The sequence below is a fragment of the Pristiophorus japonicus genome, chromosome 6 (genome assembly GCF_044704955.1).
Source record: "Pristiophorus japonicus isolate sPriJap1 chromosome 6, sPriJap1.hap1, whole genome shotgun sequence".
NCBI classification, from domain to species: domain Eukaryota; kingdom Metazoa; phylum Chordata; class Chondrichthyes; family Pristiophoridae; genus Pristiophorus; species Pristiophorus japonicus.
The window spans coordinates 40,708,340-40,729,037 of NC_091982.1; the positions used below are offsets into that span (position 1 = coordinate 40,708,340).

The 20,698-nt window shown below is 45.1% G+C and overlaps 1 protein-coding gene across 2 annotated transcripts in view; it reads left to right on the forward strand.

Annotated features, from left to right (window-relative positions):
• Positions 1-20,698, forward strand: part of atg4a (autophagy related 4A, cysteine peptidase) — a 60,938-nt gene that overhangs the window by 25,243 nt on the left and 14,997 nt on the right. For both annotated transcript variants that reach the window (XM_070882789.1, XM_070882790.1), the window contains exons 5-10: positions 1,251-1,352; positions 5,181-5,253; positions 6,865-6,944; positions 10,348-10,532; positions 11,187-11,265; positions 13,247-13,392. In XM_070882789.1, the coding sequence (XP_070738890.1) occupies positions 1,251-1,352; positions 5,181-5,253; positions 6,865-6,944; positions 10,348-10,532; positions 11,187-11,265; positions 13,247-13,392 (665 nt within the window). The remainder of the gene's footprint in view (positions 1-1,250; positions 1,353-5,180; positions 5,254-6,864; positions 6,945-10,347; positions 10,533-11,186; positions 11,266-13,246; positions 13,393-20,698) is intronic.

Genomic DNA, 20,698 nt, shown 5'->3' on the forward strand with positions numbered 1-20,698 from the left:
AAAAAAAACCTTCGAACTCTCTGTCCTTGCAAACTATGCCCGATCTCCAACCACCCTTTCCTCTCCAAAGTCCCTGAATGTGTCGCCTCCCAAATCTGTGCCCATCTTACCTACAACTCCATATTTGAATCTCTTCAATCAGATTTCTACCTCTGCCACAGCACTAAAACATTCCTAATCAAAGTCACAAATATCATTCTCTGTGACTGTGGTGTACTATTCCTCTTTGTCCTTCTCAACCTCTCTGCAGCCTTTGACACAGTCAACCACACCATTCTCCTCCATGCCTTTCCTCTGTTAACTATTTCAATACGAGTGCCCTCACTTGGCTCCACTCCTATCTATCCAGTTGTAGCCAGAGCATTTCCAGCAATGGCATTTCTTCCCACCCCTGCCCCGTTAATTCTGCATTCTCTCGACAATCTAATCATGGTCCCCTTTTTCTTCCTTATCTGCATCTTGGCAGCTTCATCCACAGCCATGGCGTCAAGTTCCACATAATGCTGATGACGCCCAGCTCTACCTCCACCACCTCTCTTGATCCATCCACTGCCTCTGTGTTGTCAGACTGCTTGTTCATTATCTAGTCCTGGATGAGCTGCAATTTCCTCCTGTTAAAGATTAGGAAGACCATAGCCCCTTGGCAGCATCATCTCCTTTGCTCCCCCCACCCCCCTCCACTAACTCATTTCAAGAAATTATCAATGGTTTGTTTCAAACCATAAGTAATAATCACACATCTGGGGAAATAGTTCTGAAATGTTGTGATGCACGATAAAGATTAAGTGACCCAATCAGGTAAATGACTGATGGTATCTCCACTAATGTTAAGTCAGCTGCCTCACACTGTCTGGCTCATTAACCCCTCTCAGCCAGCATCTTGTGTTAATTACTGTGTCTCTATTGATATGAATTCAACAGCCTTCCATTGGGGTTGTTTCCTCTATGTAAAATTAAGAAAAGTTATTTTTACTAAACTGCCATTAGTTTATAATGCATTAATTTAGCTGTCAGACGGTGTTAATGACTGTGCCTCCATTGGTGTTAATGAAGCTTCACCAACAGTCAGGGCCAATTAATTCCTCGGCTGACCTTCCTTACCAACTATCCTGTTTTAAACAAAAATACTGAAACTAGCAGGTGTTACAGTTAATACTTGGCAAATAGTCTTTTATAAAAAGTTATTTTCAACTATTTTTACATGTGTTTACCTGTTTGGTTGGTTGGTTAATTGAATGGTGTTGTTACAGATTGGCGATGGGAGAAAGGCAAGTGTCAGCCGGAGCAGTATCACCGCATTCTGCAGTGTTTTCTGGACAGAAAGGACAGTTGTTACTCGATTCATCAAATGGGTAAGAGGGACAACGGGGACGAAATTTTGTACCGGGGCGGGTGCGGTAACCACCACGAGGCAGGACTTCCTGTGTTCAGAGCAGAAGTCCCGCCCTGGCAACAAAACTGGAGTTACTGGCCCCGAGAGGAAGTGGAGTGCAATGTTGTACGCCCCATTTTCTCTCAGGGGCGGGACTGGGGTGCTAACCGCAGGGATTTTCCAGCACTATGTGGAGAGCAGCTATAGCACTGGTGCGAGCACAGGGTCCTCGAACAGGGTCCTTTCCTCCCATTAAAGGGGAGGGCACGCTGCCGACTCTGCATCCGGGAGAAGGGGCCATCACTTCACCAGTGGGGAGCGGGGTGCTGTGGCAGCAGCCCGGCACAGAAGCGGGGTGCCGGGCTGCAACATCACGGCACGGACCCCACCATTTCAAGAGGGCAAGGCTGCGACTGGTAAGTTGGCCATTTTTAGAAATGTCGGCGCCACACCTCCCCATTAATTTTTGTCCCGCGAGCGAAAAGAATCCCGGATCGTGACACACAAGGCTGGCGCGGGCATCAGCCGCGGCAGCCTCACCGGGCGTTCGCGAATGTTCGCTCCAGAACAAAAACGGGTCACTGCGCACAGTGATGATGTCGTCATCGGTGGCGCAGCGGCCCGGGCCTCTACCGACAGGAGCGGGGCACCATCAGTTAGCGCCTCTGCTAACTCCTGTGGACTTTCTCGGGTGTCGGTAGCAGCCCTGTGCCCCATTTGTACCTCATTAGTGCTCGCAAACAACACGAATTTCTCCCCCAACAAGCATTTTTGTTGTAAAACCATAAATAAGAATTCATTGCACATTCGCTCCGCCCTCCAAAAATATAAAAATAGCATATAGAAACACTAACTGTTCACATCGAGGTGTCCTTAATACTTTCCTTTTCCAAATTGAAATCCTATGGCATAGTATGCTGTGATTCTGATCACAACGCAACTGCAGATTGAGAAAGTGGAACTCTCTCATACCGCGGTACCTGTTGTGGAGGTGGGTTGCAGGTAGGGGTTGTAACACGTGGCATAACTTGAGAACAGTTTTCTGTGTGAGCTTCAAACTTCGTAAGCACTGCTCCTTGCACAGCTAGAGGTAGGAGCACTCTTATATATTCTGGCGTGGGATACTGATTCGTGGGTGCTGTGTGCTTCTCGTGCTACCTGACCAGGCATTTCTTTACACTCAGGACTGTTAGAATGTGGAATCTCAGCTACAAATTGTTGCTGATGCAGAATCCATATTTCTTTTAAATGAAATGAGATAGTTGCTTGAAAAAGTGAACAGAAGAGTGGATTAGATTAAGTGACATATATGGAGGAAAACTCCAGTGTTGAGCTGATGGGCTGAATGGTCTGTTTTATACTGTTAACGTTCTATAATTTTATGTAACCATTTCCATCCAGGAGGTTTTTTTAATCCGCTTGATTTTTTTTGTTAATAAATGCAATATACTGGTTACCAGCTGGTGGCGCTGCTAACCTTGTCGGAGAGCAATCCATCGGAAGCATGTTGGCACAGCAGTGTGATGGATGCCACGGACCTTTTAATTTTGTGCACAAAGCTGGTTTTGATTAATTTCCTGTAAGAACCTGTGAAACTGAGATTAACTGTGCTCTTCAAAGTTTTACTTCCTGCTCTGCTCTAAGTTGTTGAGATGTTTTTCATTGCGAAGGTTCATCCCAAAGTTAGGGCTTCCTCAATCGGTAAATGAGTAACAGCAATGTCTGGTATAGCATTAAGCCGTAGAGACTAGTAGGCCCGAGGTTAGATTGGACTGAACTTGCTTATCTCGACCAATTGTTCTGCAGTAATCCCTGCTGAGTAGTGCTTGTTTGTGGACGCTAAATTCTGGTCCCCAACTATGATGCAGCTTCCCTACATTCGAATAGCAAGCCAACACTTAATACCTGGGCTCATGTACCAAGCATAACACTGGAGCTGGAGGGCTGCTGCTGCTTGTGAAACTGGACCCCAGCAAAAGTCAAGGAGACGATTGAGAGGAGAGGGAATCAGGAGAAAGAGACGGGATCGAAGAGAGAGAGAGAGAGAGAGAGAGAGAGAGAGGATTGAATCGAAGGGGGAGGGAGAGAGAGAGAGAGAGAGAGAGAGGAAATCCAAAGGGGGAGAAGGTCAGGAGCTCGGGGAGGGGATGAAGGCCAAGAACTCTGGGAGAGGAACTTGTTGGGGGTGGGGAGTGGCGGGGGAGCACAGTGAAAACAGTGGGGGAGGGGGGAGAACATGATCCAGATGTAAAGGGGGAGGAGAGCAAGAAACGTGATCCAGGTGTAAAGGGGGAGAGGGGGAAGAGAGAAAGAACGAGATCCAGGTGTAGAGGGGGAGAGGAGGAAGAGAGAAAGAACGAGATCCAGGTGTAGAGGGGGAGAGGGGGAGGAGAGCAAGAATGTGATCCAGGTGTAGAGGGGGAGAGGAGGAGGAGAGAAAGAACGAGATCCAGGTGTAGAGGGGGAGGAGAGAAAGAACATGATCCAGATGGAAAAGGCCGCGGTCCCGCGCACCCAAAAATGTTATGTGGAACATTGGATGGGATGATCGATCACGTTTTCCTGCCCTCTGTTAGGCCTGGATCACGTTCTTCCATCCCCATCCCCTTTACACCTGCATCACGTTCTCCCTCTCCTCCGCACTTCCACCCCTCCCCCAGCAGACTGCAGCAGTTCAAGAAGGCAGCTAATAACCACCCTCTCAAGGGCAACTAGGGATGTGCAATAAATTAATACGTTTTTTTAAATGAGAGCGTATTCTACTCTAATGTATTTGCTTCATGGGTTCTTTGCTTAAGCATTCATAGCAACACATTGCTATTAAGAACTAGTTGGCTTATTAACAAAGGTTTAACAATCACACTACACATTACCAGTTCATCCACTGGGCTCACAACTGAATATCTCATTGTGGATGACCTAGACACAACTGACTGGGGTTTTATTGAGTCTTGTGAAGATCACGTGACTGCCTAAGTCACTCACCATGCAACAGCTCTACAACTACACAAACGTGAGCATACTCTCAGGTGCGTACATTACACCTACCAACATGTATAACATTACATTTGTGTGTTATTTGCCGGATCCAACTATTCCAATATTCTCCTGCCAGCTTCCTATTTTCCACCCTCCATGAATTTGAGCTTATCCAAAACTCTGCTGCACGTAATCTAATTCGCAGTAAGCCCCATTAACCCTCACCCCTGTACTCGTTGACCTACATTGTTCATGGTCTACCAACAACTTTCCCGCTAAACTGTCTGGAGGTTCCGCGCAGGCCGCTTATCGACTTTTGAACCGGAGATTTTGCGCATGCGCGAAATTTTGAATGGCCCATGCAGCCCATTAAAGGGACCGTGCAACCCAAAAGTTAGGAGGAACATTGTCCACCATCACCTTGGTTTTAACATTCTCATCTTCATGTTAAAATCCCTCCATGGCCTCGCATCTTCCTATCTGTACTCAGCTGTGCGAGTGCTCCTAACCTGGGAGGGTGAGCCCTGTTTGTTCTCTGAAAGCGATAATGTCAGCACTGTGAACTCAGTAGCCTGCCTGACAATGACTGGATCAAATTTCACACTGCAGAGATCTTGATTACTCTCCAGTAGACAGTATCAAATTACACATTCCTGACAAACTGTTGGGTGTGTCTTGTCCTCTAAGGGGACTAATCAGAAATCTGGTGTTGCAAATAGACACGACCATCACTTACTGGATTGAATAGTTTTGTGTCAGAATTTGTGATGCATATTAATGGCTGTCCTGACTGAATTCTAGCACTTTCCTTATCTTCTTTTTCCAACAGCTCAGATGGGAGTGGGAGAGGGTAAATCTGTAGGGGAATGGTACGGACCCAACACGGTGGCACAAGTATTAAAGTAAGTGAAAATTCAGAATTAAGGAGGGAATGTCCCATCGACACTTTTGCAAACCATCAAGTTGATCTTTAACAGACTTCTGTTTAGAATTTACTTTTATTGATCCTCCTGTTTTGTGTAAATGTTGTGTTGTCACAGCTCATGTTGGGAAATGGAGTATTTTGGACATATTTTTGGGGAAGGAGCGGGAGCTCATGTTTACAGCCGGGAAACCTGGGAAGGTGGCGGTCCTGTCGAATTCAACGGCAGGACCTCATTAGCAATTTTTAAACTAATTTACCACCTGTTAGCCGGCCAGATTAAGAGGCTGCCCGATTGCCGGGCGAGAGAGCCAGTGGTGGAAGGCCGCACCCAGGGACTGCAGGGGATTTTCCTTTGAAATTGGAAACGATCGGGGCATGGTGTGAGGGCTCGGTGTGCGGTATCAAGGAGGGAGAGAAAGATTGGGGTATAATGGGAGTAGGGGAGGGGGCGGAGACGTCTGAAGATCGCAGGAGGGTTGTTCTTAGATCGCAGGCAAGGAGGCAGATTGTGGCAACAGGCACTCCTGCTCCTCCTGGCCCACAAGTAGTGCGCTAAAAAGCACTTACCTAGTGTAGCCGGTAGTTCCCACCTCCCTTTAGCTGCCGGGTTTCCCAAGCCCTGGGAGGCCTGACCCACAGCTGTAAAATTCAGATGGCTCCCAAAATCTGAAGATTTGAGCCTCATTTAAATATAATGAGGGACCCGCCTCTCCAGTGCGGGTTAGTCGGACGCTTCCAAACCCGCCGTGGTTAAACTGGAAGTAGGCATGTTCGTGGCGGGTTGGGGTTGAGTTTCACATATTTACCAATTTTAACCCCCTCCTCTTGCCCGTCGTGGGTGGGGTTTAAAATTACCCCCATAGTGTCAAAATCAAGCATCCCAGGTCAGGTATTTCATGGTTAGATACAGAGTAGGGTTCCCGCTACTCTGCCCCAACATATACCTCAACCTCAACATAGAAGAGCATTCCCTACAGCACTAGTGTGGCATTTTTCCATTCTGCGTACAAGCCAACCTGTAGCCTCTCTGAGTGAATCTGCTAAATAAGGGTAGTTTTGGACTATTTCCACTAAGAATTGGACAAATACTCCAAAAATTTATTTCACAGAGTGCTCTTATAGCCAACAGACAGAGACGATCGTCACATTAGTCTGGGGTAGATAAGAACCCAGGTCTCTGAGGCGAATGGCCAGTTGTCGAAACCATCATATTGCCCACCACACAACCAACTTATTTTAAAGCGTTCCATTTTAGAGAAGCACAGTTTCTAAATAAACAATAGGTTGCTAAATTTCCTTGGATGTCCGTCATGGAAGTACAAACACCCCTGCCTGCCGCTTCACGGGGATTAGATCCATCACAGACCCTTTACAGTATCCTTAATGGTGTAATATAATATCCCAGAGTGACTGCAAGGCCGGCTAATGGAAGTGGTGTGTATTATGAAGAATCTAAAAATGTATTTTTCTCAATTTTTCATTTACTAGCTTATATCCAATATTTATGCTGCTTTGTGTATCCATTTCTCCCCTTTCTGTTCTTCCCTCCAAATGGAAATCTACAAGCTGAATGTTTCTTTTTTCACAGGAAGCTTGCCTTGTTTGATGACTGGAATGCTCTGGCAGTTTACATTTCCATGGATAATACTGTAGTTATTGAAGATATCAGTGAGTTTTAATACTTTGCTTACTTAGTAAACAATGCTGTGTCCATTACTTAACACGGGGTGTGGGGGATTGGATGAATCAGTTTGAGATGACACAAGATTACTTAAATTCTGCTGCTGAATGTGGAGACCAGCTCCACTTTCTGCCATATGCAGCGGGGTTGTTGTAAAATTAACCTGGGTTACTGGAAAGCTACTTTGAGTGAGAATTTATTTACCTGCAACTACACGTTTTCTCGTGTAAGAGGAACCACTAATTGAACACTGCCTTAAAACTAAACTGCTCCTAGTATTGATTGGCAGCATCTGCCTTGTTCGTTAGGTACGACAGAGAAAGCGTCTATTCTGGGGATTCCCAGAACTTTCTGTTTCTATTGAGCATATGCTAAACAGCCCTGGAGCATTCGATTCCCTTCCCTCATCCAGTTATTGCTGTGGAAGAATTGTATTTTGTTGTACTAATGGTTCAAGTTCCCTTATTAAACCAGTCTTCCTACTGTGTTCACAACACCCCGCCCCCCCTCCCCCCCCCCCCCACAACTGGCACATTCTACTGGGTTAAAAAGTTACAAGAAGACCATGATTGGGTAGCTCTGGTGTTGTAGCCAAAAGCTTGTTGGGCTTCAAAAGCAGAGAATCTGAAATTCCTTAGTGTGCTACTTTTATGGGTGCATTTGTCACTGGGTCAAAATCCTGGAACTCCTTCCCTAACAGCACTGTGGGAGTACCTTCACCACACGGACTGCAGAGGTTCAAGAAGGTGGCTCACCACCACCTTCTCAAGGACAATTAAGGATGGGCAATAAATGCTGAAATTGCCAGCGACGCCCACATTCCCTGAATGAATAATTTTTTTAAAATGTATCCATTTAAGGAAATGCAAATAAGCAGGCTAACATCTCACTTAAAACAGTGGACAAAGGAATTTCATTGAGTTCATATTCACACTGAGGAATTTTAATGCCTTTGACCCTGTCTTCTGCAGGTTGTTAGATGAGGCAAGTTGTTGGATGCAGGTTGTTAGATGCAGCAGAGCTGGTCTTCAGTCGTCTTGGTTAATTCTTGCCACTGGACCAAGACCTAGCTCTGTCAAGCCCGTGTGGTGGCTGGTGTGCAACGGCCACCACACATTAAAAAAATCCCGCACAGGCATCTTCCACCCTTCAACATGTAGTTTTGGACCTGGAACATTATGTTCTTCATTGAAACACCTGTGAATTCATCTCTTTTTCACATGGAAGCTAGTCATCCTCGTTTCGAGGGACTGCCTATGATGAGATGAGAGGATCTTGAATATCTGAAACACAAGTTTTCTGCGCCTTTTTTTTTAATTTAAAAGAGATTTCCTTCCACTATATATATCAGTACAGGTGCAGCACCTAAAATCCGGAACCCTCGGCACTGAGGCTGTTCCAGACTTTGTGCTTTTCCAGACTTTTGAATGTGTTTCTGACGTCACGAATCCAGAAACACCCGAGCCAGGTTCGGGTATTTCTGGATTTCGGAACGTCAGAAAGATTGGGGGTGGGGGGCGGGGGGTGCGGAGGGAGGGATTCCCGCCGAGGACGTGTTTGGCCCCACCAAGGAGAGAGGGTTTCATCGAGGAGATGTTCGGGCAAGGCCTCGCTGAGATGATGTTCGGGCGGGCTGGCAAGGAGATGTTCGGTTGGGGCCCCACTGAGGAGATGTTCAGGTGGGGCCCCGCCAAGGACGTGTTTGGGCCGGCCAGCGAGGAGGTGTTCGGGCCAGCTGGCGAGGAGGCCCCGAGGTAAGGGCAGCGGCGGTGAGGCAAGGCCCGAGGTCGGGCAGCAGCGGTGGGTCCGGATTCTGGAACATTTTACGGATTCCGGATGACCCTGCCACAGATCGTCCCGGATTCCGGAACTCCGGATTTTTGATGCTGCATCTGTACTCCACTCTCTGCCAGTATGTATCGGTTTCTTCTGAAGCATTTGCAAACAATTATCAACCTTTAAATGTAGATAATAAAAAAGCTGTAAACTTTGTATCCAAAGTATTAACTTCAGAATGGACTTGTTTCTTCGGGGGCGAAACTGCCCATTAGCGTCTCCGGGGGCTGCAACAAGGTTATCGCCCGGGGGAAAGGATCGATAGCGCCTCTGTAGAAATTGCCCCGGAGGTTTAGGGGGGGCACTGTGTCGTTAGTGCTGCGCCCCACAATTTGCACCCTGGGGTGTTGCACGCACGATGATGTCATCGGCGCGCGCGCCAATCGCTCACTGCCCCGCGCCGACCACTTTGTGCCCTGTTGGGAAAATTGCTCCTTGGGCAACGAGGATGGCGCCGGCCGATATCACTACCAGCTTCGCAGGGAGGCCGTTTGCACCGTGTGCCGTCATATTTTTCTGTCGGCCGACTCTTCTGTCGGCCCAACAATGGCGCCCCTCGCCTCGACCAGGCGCCATCCTGCAGCTTCGCACCCCATTATGGAGGCCGTGCTGTTGGCCCGGTCGGGGGCATACCTGGTGGCCCAGTTGAGGCCGGCAAAGAGACTGCAGAGCGCGTAGCGGCCCTCCCCTTTAATTGAGGTTTCCGGCGAGGGGCTGGGAATCCAGTGCCGCTCTACTGCTCCGGCTACGGACGCCTCCGATAGTGCTCTGCTTCTGTTGAGGAACAGTGGGGCCGAATTCTGTGCTGGGGCTGGAACTTCCAGGCCGGGCTATAAATGTCCCGGCCCTAGAAGATTACTGCCTCCAAACGGGGCATGGGGCAATTTCACCCCCTTAGTCTTTAGGTCAGAGTTTCCGCTAATGTGCTGATAGTCCAAATGTCACATTTAGCAATGAAACAATTACATTTTTTTAAATGGAAATAGTACTGTCTTTGTATTTTTTTAAAAGGATGCCAATTGAGTACTTTTGTTAGACTTCTATAAAAGAAAGCTTTGTGCCAAGGGAGAAGAAACAGTGTTAAAGTGCAGGGCCATCATTATTTTATTGCATTTCTACATGCTGCAATTCTGAGCACTGTTCAGAGTAGAATATGCTTGGCACGCTGCCACCGAATGTTTACTTGTATTTTTTTCCTTAAGTCCTCAAGTGAACTGTTTTAAAACCACCTTTATTGCCATTCTTTCTGAATCCTTTCTCCCAACCCCTCCCTCTCTCCTCAATCACCTTTAGAAATTTAAATGAAGTAGGTTTATCTTTGAAATTACCTTTATTGTGTTTTATCAGACCATTTTCACTGTAACAACTTGATTCGTTCAGTATGCCAGAAAGTTATGAAAGTATCTCATTAATATTCAATGATACAAGCTGGCTTTGCCACATTGGTGCTGACACTGATGAAATATATTTAACACCTTTCCCTTGTATTCTCAGTTAATTACTATTTTAAATTTGTATATTTCTTAATTTTTTTTCTTTTTAAAATTGTTTCAGAAAAACTGTGCAAACATTGGTCTGAGAATTGCAGGTTACAAACTGATACCTCACTGTACAGAGGTGATGTGTCCAAAAACCAGACTGTGTCTGTGCATCGTAGGGACTGGAAACCACTTTTGCTGATCATACCTCTACGTATGGGAATAAACCACATCAATCCGGTTTACATCAACGCACTAAAGGCAAGTTTAAATCCATTTCTCATTCTAACAGGCTTTGTCCGGAGGTCCCTTGAAATTTACGCTTACTGATTTTAAAATAAACGAAGGCGTGTTTTTAAAATGCGGAGTGACTGGTATAGGTATCTGAGGAAGGTGATCCTGAGCTGGAGCTACATCAGGATAATGACATGAGGCATCTGGTGGCCAATTGTCCCCCTCTGTTTTTTAATGGTGTAGCCCTAGAATGTTTGTCGGTTGCAGTCTACTGCCATTCTCAGGCCACAATCTAAGCTGCTCTTTAACCTGCCACTTTTGTGGTTCAGTAGATTTGGGTTTCTGAATTTGATTGCCTCTATAGTGGCTCTCACAGTTAGCCAGGCTGAGACTGGAAACTTTGCTTGTGGAACAATGCAGGGGCGAACCCAAATCATGGTATTGTTCTAAGGAAGAGTGTACATCCAAAACATCAATCCGTCTTTTCTCTTCAGAGGTTGACTGACCCTGTTGTATATTTCCAGCATTTTTTCTTTTTATTTCAGATTTGCAGTTTTGTTTTATCCGTTTTTATTCCAATGTTGTCGGTTTCTTTTAAAAGCCGAGGACTGTTGCCTTGTGCGGATAAATAGAGACATTTATTTTACATTCTGATATACTTTGGCTCCTTTTCTGTTCCAGGAATGTTTTAAGATGCCTCAGTCTTTAGGAGTCTTAGGAGGAAAACCAAACAATGCTTATTATTTTATAGGATTTCTTGGTAAGTAATTACTTGAGCTATCAGCTTCAGTACTGGTGCAAAATTAAAATATTGGTGCTGAGTGATACCAAATAAATAAGTAAATGAGTACTGTATTAGTTTGAGTATTGTACTGCACTATGCATTTTGTATACATTACTGTACAGTACTGGCACAACAGGGTGTAGCACTTCATTCAAAATGTACCGTTAACTTGGTCTGGCCATTTATGGGCAGCCTTACTGATGGTGTCATGTCTTCTTTGCTGAATGGCAGCTGCTTATATTCTTGCATAGTGTGATTTAAATTCTCCTGTTCACCACACCTATACACCTCTTTTCTGACTTCCTCTTATTGTTGTACAGAACCCATTTTTTATTGTGATATTTCGCCTCAGCTGCTGTGCTTCGTTTTAAAGCTCTGCTCATCCATAAGAACATAAGAACATAAGAATTAGGAACAGGAGTAGGCCATCTAGCCCCTGAGCCTGCTCCGCCATTCAATAAGATCATGGCTGATCTGGCCATGGACTCAGCTCCACTTACCTACCCTCTCCCCGTAACCCTTAATTCCCTTATTGGTTAAAAATCTATCTATCTGTGCCTTGAATACATTCAATGAGCTAGCCTCAACTGCTTCCATGGGCAGAGAATTCCACAGATTCACAACCCTCTGGGAGAAGAAATTCCTTCTCAACTCGGTTTTAAATTGGCTCCCCCGTATTTTGAGGCTGTGCCCCCTAGTTCTAGTCTCCCCGACCAGTGGAAACAACCTCTCTGCCTCTATCTTGTCTATCCCTTTCATGATTTTAAATGTTTCTATAAGATCACCCCTCATCCTTCTGAACTCCAACGAGTAAAGACCCAGTCTACTCAATCCGATCTTCCTTTTAACATGTTTATGCTTTTAGTTGTAATCATCCCTGCAGGATTTGTAGAGGTTTTGTCATTATCGGTTTTAATTTTTTCCTAATCCATTTAGCATCACAATGGTTTAGTGTGAGCATTGTACCTTTGAAGATGTTCCACGTCTGCTACTAAAGTAACGTTGAACAACCTCCCCAATCTATTTCCTAATTTCCTTGAATTGGTTCCTGGTCTGGGGTATTTCCAACTCCCACGTTATGTTAAACTTGATTTGCCTTTGGCAGCTATCCTCCAAATGTGCTATGACTTTCATTTTGTGTAGATTTTATGAGTCATTTACAAATTATATATCAAAATGAGCGCTTTCTCTCATGGATTCTTTGATCTGGATCATGAAGCAGTTGTGTATTAAACTTACCAATTCTGACTCTTGGCTGCATGGATTTTTCCAGTTTATATTAGGTTGATTGAAGTTTCCCATTAAAATCATTTTCTGTTCCCAAGTACCCTTTCTATTTCTTCGTAGAGCAAATGACCCTCCTTCATATGCTGACCTGGTACTCTATATTCTTATTGCTGAGGAAGTACAAAAGCTTCCACTGGTACAGTCCATGTGCTGCACCACAATATGATCATTAAATGATATCATTCAGTGGAACTGTAGTTACAGAGGTATGCCCTGACTGAAGATGTCTGATCGAGTACACGTGACTAAAAAGAGGTTAACGAAGGTCTTGCAAACGTTATAAGTATTTGCCACTGCAAGCTTATTCTCTGGGAGTTGCTGGTGCAGCAGTGCCAGAAAGTGCATCGAGTTACCAAATGTGCTGGGAACAGTTAGCAATGTGCTAGTGTTGTAGCATTCGTACTGTATTATACAATGGACACTGTTTATATAATGGCAGTATTGTACAATGATGTAGAATGTTGTAGTGTCAGTGCAATACTGCAATATAGATCTGTGTGTGTATGTATGTATGTGTTAGTCAGTTAGTGTTGGTATAGTAGTTATTTTAAACTAAAATGTCTCTTCGAGGTTTTGTATTGAGCAGTTACTAAATTTGATTCGCACCATTCATCTGCTGTTGCACTGAATACTCTGTATATGGTTGAGATGTTTTCTGCTTTTTACACAGGAGATGAATTAATCTATTTGGACCCACATACGACACAGGCTGCAGTAGACACAGAGGACGATGGGAGTGTGGATGATTACAGTTATCACTGCCAGCGAACACCGCATCGTATGAAAATCACACATCTTGACCCCTCGGTAGCTTTAGTGAGTGATTTTACTCAATCCATTGTTTGCTGTCTTAACCAAGAATAACAGATCTGTGACCATGCTCACAAAAGTTCAGGCTATTTTGTCTGAAAGAGTGGAGCCAGGCATGAGCCCAAAGCCACCAGGACAGGAACCAGTAACAAGTGTCCCCCCCATCATGAAAAAGGCGTCACTAACACAGTCATGTTTGCACAAAGTGTTTAAATATTTAAATCAGCATCTAGTTTTCGATGTTAATAATACACAGCGTGTCTAGCGCTGCCCGCCAGTCATAGAACGCATCAAATTAACTGATGAGCACCCCAGGATCCTTTTCCCAGATCATCAGGTGCCCACAATGCCTCAGGTGCAGCAGTCAGAACAATGCCTGCCCCACCCCCATCAATCTTGTGCACCTGGATCTGAGGATGGTGATTTATGCCAAGCCCAGGAGTGGACCCACCAGGGGGTCCACTGATATGCATGCCCCTCTGCGCACCAGCTGATCAAAAATAAAGAGTGAGGGACTAAAATGGAGTAAAATCGAGCGCAAAAATCTAGGCTGATACTCCAGTGCAGTACTGAGGGCGTGCTGCACTGTCGGAGGTGCCGTCTTTCGGATGAGACGTTAAACCGAGGCCCCGTTCGCCCTCTCAGGTGGATGTAAAAGATCCCATGGCACTATTTCAAAAAAGAGCAGGGGAGTTATCCCCGGTGTGCTGGCCAATATTTATCCCTCAATCGAAATCACCAACAAGACATTTATCCTGTCATTATAACATTGCTGTTTGTGGGAGATTTGCTATGCACAAACTGGCTGCCATGTTTCCTACATTATAACAGTGACTACCCTTCGAAAAGTATTTCATTGGGTGTAAAACACTTTGGGACATCCAGTGGTCGTGAAAGACGCTATATAAATGCAAGTTTTTCTTTTTTTCTTTTAAAACGTTGAGGAGCAGCCCCCTTGGCACAAATAAAACTTCTGGCTGTGTACAAAAATGTGGGAGACTGTTTGGTCTTGGCTGCGAAATGGGCACACGGCCAGGGTATCAGTAAAGTGGCCAAAATAGATATTTGAGGACACCACGCCTAGGGAAGACCCTCGAATACAGGGCTCTCCACTGGGGGTGGGACATCTCTGCTAAATGGCAGGATGTTTCACCAAGGTGTGCCTGGGTGGAAGAAGAGGGCGTGGGAGTGGAGAGTGCGACAGCACTCTGTGCAGACATGGAATGGCACAAAGGGAATTTTCAAGAGAAAGCTCATGTTTTGAGATGGATGATTCCAAAGGACATTTCAGTAAGCAGCTCTGTTTGAACGGGCTGGAGATCAGACAGAGTCATTCCATGCGCTTGAGCCTCCTCGATACATTTAACCAAGTCGGACTGAGTGTGGACATCATTTCTTGGATGGGATTGGCCGCAGGCTGGTCATAACAGCAGGTTGTTCATGCAGCTAAAGCCTCTGGCAACATCCATCCATTGGTGCTCGAACAATCTGCTACAGTCAGTTGGGACATGGGTTTCTCTGTAATTCTATTCTCAGCTTTATCTTCAGTGCATGCAGAGGCCAGACTCTTTCACATTGTGAAGGAAACTTCTGGCTCAATCACCGTAGGCTGCTTTTGCGCACCTCACCGTAGCTCGACCATGCGCGACATTAGCAGGAGCTTGGCAGTAGACTGCTTTCTTATTGTCACTGCCATAAAATAATTCATGGTACAGAGGTGTACAGAACTCTTAACTATGCTGTTTTAGTAATGAAGTCTCAGTATTAAACAGCATCGCTGAGTAAAGCAGCCTTATTCACGACTCCCAGACCCAGAAAACATAGAAACATAGAAACATAGAAACATAGAAAATAGGTGCAGGAGCAGGCCATTCAGCCCTTCTAGCCTGCACCGCCATTCAATGAGTTCATGGCTGAACATGAAACTTCAGTACCCCTTTCCTGCTTTCTCGCCATAACCCTTGATCCCCCGAGTAGTAAGGACTTCATCTAACTCCCTTTTGAATATATTTAGTGAATTGGCCTCAACTACTTTCTGTGGTAGAGAATTCCACAGGTTCACCACTCTCTGGGTGAAGAAGTTTCTCCTCATCTCGGTCCTAAATGGCTTACCCCTTATCCTTAGACTGTGACCCCTGGTTCTGGACTTCCCCAACATTGGGAATATTCTTCCTGCATCTAACCTGTCTAAACCCGTCAGAATTTTAAACGTTTCTATGAGGTCCCCTCTCATTCTTCTGAACTCCAGTGAATACAAGCCCAGTTGATCCAGTCTTTCTTGATAGGTCAGTCCCGCCATCCCGGGAATCAGTCTGGTGAATCTTCGCTGCACTCCCTCAATAGCAAGAATATCCTTCCTCAAGTTAGGAGACCAAAACTGTACACAATACTCCAGATGTGGCCTCACCAAGGCCCTGTACAACTGTAGCAACACCTCCCTGCCCCTGTATTCAAATCCCCTCGCTATGAAGGCCAACATGCCATTTGCTTTCTTAACCGCCTGCTGTACCTGCATGCTAACCTTCAATGACTGATGTACCATGACACCCAGGTCTCGTTGCACCTTCCCTTTTCCTAATCTGTCACCATTCAGATAATAGTCTGTCTCTCTGTTTTTACCACCAAAGTGGATAACCTCACATTTATCCACATTATACTTCATCTGCCATGCATTTGCCCACTCACCTAACCTATCCAAGTCACTCTGTAGCCTCATAGCATCCTCCTCGCAGCTCGCACTGCCACCCAACTTAGTGTCATCCGCAAATTTGGAGATACTGCATTTAATCCCCTCGTCTAAATCATTAATGTACAATGTAAACAGCTGGGGCCCCAGCACAGAACCTTGCGGCACCCCACTAGTCCCTGCCTGCCATTCTGAAAAGTACCCGTTTACTCCTACTCTTTGCTTCCTGTCTGACAACCAGTTCTCAATCCACGTCAGCACACTACCCCCAATCCCATGTGCTTTAACTTTGCATATTAATCTCTTGTGTGTGACCTTGTTGAAAGCCTTCTGAAAGTCCAAATATACCACATCAACTGGTTCTCCTTTGTCCACTTTACTGGAAACATCCTCAAAAAATTCCAGAAGATTTGTGAAGCATGATTTCCCTTTCACAAATCCATGCTGACTTGGACCTATCATGTCACCATTTTCCAGATGCACTGTTATGACATCCTTAATAATTGATTCCATCATTTTACCCACTACTGAGGTCAGGCTGACCGGTCTATAATTCCCTGTTTTCTCTCTCCCTCCTTTTTTAAAAAGTGGGGTTACATTGGCTACCCTCCACTCCATAGGAACTGATCCAGAGTCAATGGAATGTTGGAAAATGACTGTCAATGCATCCGCTATTTCCAAGGCCACCTCCTTAAGTACTCTGGGATGCAGTCCATCAGGCCCTGGGGATTTATCGGCCTTCAATCCCATCAATTTCCCCAACACAATTTCCCGACTAATAAAGATTTCCTTCAGTTCCCCCTCCTTACTAGACCCTCTGACCCCTTTTATATCCGGAAGGTTGTTTGTATCCTCCTTAGTGAATACCGAACCAAAGTACTTGTTCAATTGGTCTGCCATTTCTTTGTTCCCCGTTATGACTTCCCCTGATTCTGACTGCAGGGGACCTACGTTTGTCTTTACTAACCTTTTTCTCTTTACATACCTATAGAAACTTTTGCAATCCACCTTAATGTTCCCTGCAAGCTTCTTCTCGTACTCCATTTTCCCTGCCCTAATCAAACCCTTTGTCCTCCTCTGCTGAGTTCTAAATTTCTCCCAGTCCCCAGGTTCGCTGCTATTTCTGGCCAATTTGTATGCCACTTCCTTGGCTTTAATACTATCCCTGATTTCCCTTGATAGCCACGGTTGAGCCACCTTCCCTTTTTTATTTTTACGCCACACAGGAATGTACAATTGTTGTAATTCATCCATGCGGTCTCTAAATGTCTGCCATTGCCCATCCACAGTCAACCCCCTAAGTATCATTCGCCAATCTATCCTAGCCAATTCACGCCTCATACCTTCAAAGTTACCCTTCTTTAAGTCCTGGACCATGGTCTCTGAATTTACTGTTTCATTCTCCATCCTAATGCAGAATTCCACCATATTATGGTCACTCTTTCCCAAGGGGCCTCGCACAATGAGATTGCTAATTAATCCTCTCTCATTACACAACACCCAGTCTAAGATGGCCTCCCCCCTAGTTGGTTCCTCAACATATTGGTCTAGAAAACCATCCCTTATGCACTCCAGGAAATCCTCCTCCACCGTATTGCTTCCAGTTTGGCTAGCCCAATCTATGTGCATATTAAAGTCACCCATTATAACTGCTACACCTTTATTGCATGCACCCCTAATTTCCTGTTTGATGCCCTCCCCAACATCCCTATTACTGTTTGGAGGTCTGTACACAACTCCTACTAACGTTTTTTGCCCTTTGGTGTTCTGCAGCTCTACCCATATAGATTCCACATCATCCAAGCTAATGTCTTTCCTAACTATTGCATTAATCTCCTCTTTAACCAACAATGCTACCCCACCTCCTTTTCCTTTTATTATATCCTTCCTGAATGTTGAATACCCCTGAATGTTGAGTTCCCAGCCCTGATCATCCTGGAGCCACGTCTCCGTAATCCCAATCACATCATATTTATTAACATGTATTTGCACAATTAATTCATCCACCTTATTGCGGATACTCCTTGCATTAAGACACAAAGCCTTCAGGCTTGTTTTTTTAACACCCTTTGTCCTTTTAGAATTTTGCTGTACAGTGGCCCTTTTTGTTCTTTGCCTTGGGCTTCTCTGCCCTCCACTTTCCTCATCTCCTTTCTGTCTTTTGCTTTTGCCTCCTTTTTGTTTCCCTCTGTCTCCCTGCATTGGTTCCCATCCCCCTGCCATATTAGTTTAAATCCTCCCCAACAGCACTAGCAAACACTCCCCCTAGGACATTGGTTTGCTTGTCACACAAAAAACCGCACTCTGACCCCAACACTGATTCACTTCCTCCTTCCCACTGCAGGAAACAAAATGTTCTTACAGACAAATGGTATTGATCACTCTTTCTAGGAAGAGCTTCATAGAATCATACAGTACAGAAGGAGGCCATTCGGACCGTCGTGCTTATGCTGGCTCTTAGAAAGAGCAATTGTGCTTAGTCCTACATCCCCGCTTTTGCCCGTAACCCTGTAAGTTCCTCATGACAATCATTTTCCAACATTCTATTGACTCTAGATCAGTTCCTATCAAGTGGAGGGTAGCCAATGTAACCCCACTTTTTAAAAAAGGAGGGAGAGAGAAAACACGGAATTATAGACCGGTCAGCCTGACATCGGTCGTGGGTAAAATGATGGAATCAATTATTAAGGATGTCATAGCTGCGCATTTGGAAAGAGGTGACATGATAGGTCCAAGTCAGCATGGATTTGTGAAAGGGAAATCATGCTTGACAAATCTTCTGGAATTTTTTGAGGATATTTCCCGTAGAGTGGACAAGGGAGAACCAGTTGATGTGGTATATTTGGACTTTCAGAAGGCTTTCGACAAGATCCCACACAAGAGATTAATGTGCAAAGTTAAAGCACATGGGATTGGGGGTAGTGTGCTGAAATGGATTGAGAACTGGTTGTCAGACAGGAAGCAAAGAGTAGGAGTAAATGGGTACTTTTCAGAATGGTAGGCGGTGACAAGTGGGGTACCGCAAGGTTCTGTGCTGGGGCCCCAGCTGTTTACACTGTACATTAATGATTTGGACGAGGAGATTAAATGTAGTATCTCCAAATTTGCGGATGACACTAAGTTGGGTGGCAGTGTGAGCTGTGAGGAGGATGCTATGAGGCTGCAGAGCGACTTGGATAGGTTAGGTGAGTGGGCAAATGCATGGCAGATGAAGTATAATGTGGATAAATGTGAGGTTATTCACTTTGGTGGTAAAAACAGAGAGACAGACTATTATCTGAATGGTGACAGATTAGGAAAAGGGGAGGTGCAACGAGACCTGGGTGTCATGGTACATCAGTCATTGAAGGTTGGCATGCAGGTACAGCAGGTGGTTAAGAAAGCAAATGGCATGTTGGCCTTCATAGCGAGGGGTTTTGAGTACAGGGGCAGGGAGGTGTTGCTACAGTTGTACAGGGCCTTGGTGAGGCCACACCTGGAGTATTGTGTACAGTTTTGGTCTCCTAACCTGAGGAAGGACATTCTTGCTATTGAGGGAGTGCAGCGAAGGTTCACCAGACTGATTCCCGGAATGGCGGGACTGACCTATCAAGAAAGACTGGATCAACTGGGCTTGTATTCACTGGAGTTCAGAAGAATGAGAGGGGACCTCATAGAAACGTTTAAAATTCTGATGGGTTTAGACAGGTTAGATGCAGGAAGAATGTTCCCAATGTTGGGGAAGTCCAGAACCAGGGGTCACAGTCTAAGGATAAGGGGTAAGCCATTTAGGGCCGAGATGAGGAGAAACTTCTTCACCCAGAGAGTGGTGAACCTGTGGAATTCTCTACCACAGAAAGTTGTTGAGGCCAATTCACTAAATATATTCAAAAAGGAGTTAGATGTAGTCCTTACTACTAGGGGGATCAAGGGGTATGGCGAGAAAGCAGGAATGGGGTACTGAAGTTGCATGTTCAGCCATGAACTCATTGAATGGCGGTGCAGGCTAGAAGGGCCGAATGGCCTACTCCTGCACCTATTTTCTATGTTTCTATGCTCAAGTACCCGTCCAACTCCCTTTTAAAATTATTTATGGAATCAGCTTCCAATATCAGATTCCAGATCCTGACAACTCTCCAGGTGAAAGAAATTCTCCCCATCTCCCCTCTAAATCTTTTGCCAATAATTTTAAATCTCTGGCCTCTGGTTATTGACCCACTCGCCAGAGGAAATATTTTTCTCCATCTACTCTATCAAAACCTCTCATCATCTTGAAAACCTTGATTAGGTCTCTTCTTAACTTTCCCTGTTCCAAGGAGAACAGTCCTAACTTTTCCAACCTCTCCTCATAGCTTCTTTACATTCAGCAAAAATTTGCCTTTTACTGGTTTGAACCTGTGGTCCCTCTTGCAATGTAGTTTGATGTAACTCCTCATTTACCTGTTCCATACCATTTTCTATCTTATACACCTCTGCAGTATCACCTGTCAGTGTCATCCTTTCAAGGCTGAAAAGTCCAAATGTCTACAGTGGTCGAACATTTGAGCATCATCTTCTAAAACCTCTTTCAATTTCATACTTGACTATTTTGACACTATTGGTGGAATATATATGTTGCCCATTTTTTCTTCCTATCTGCAGTACATT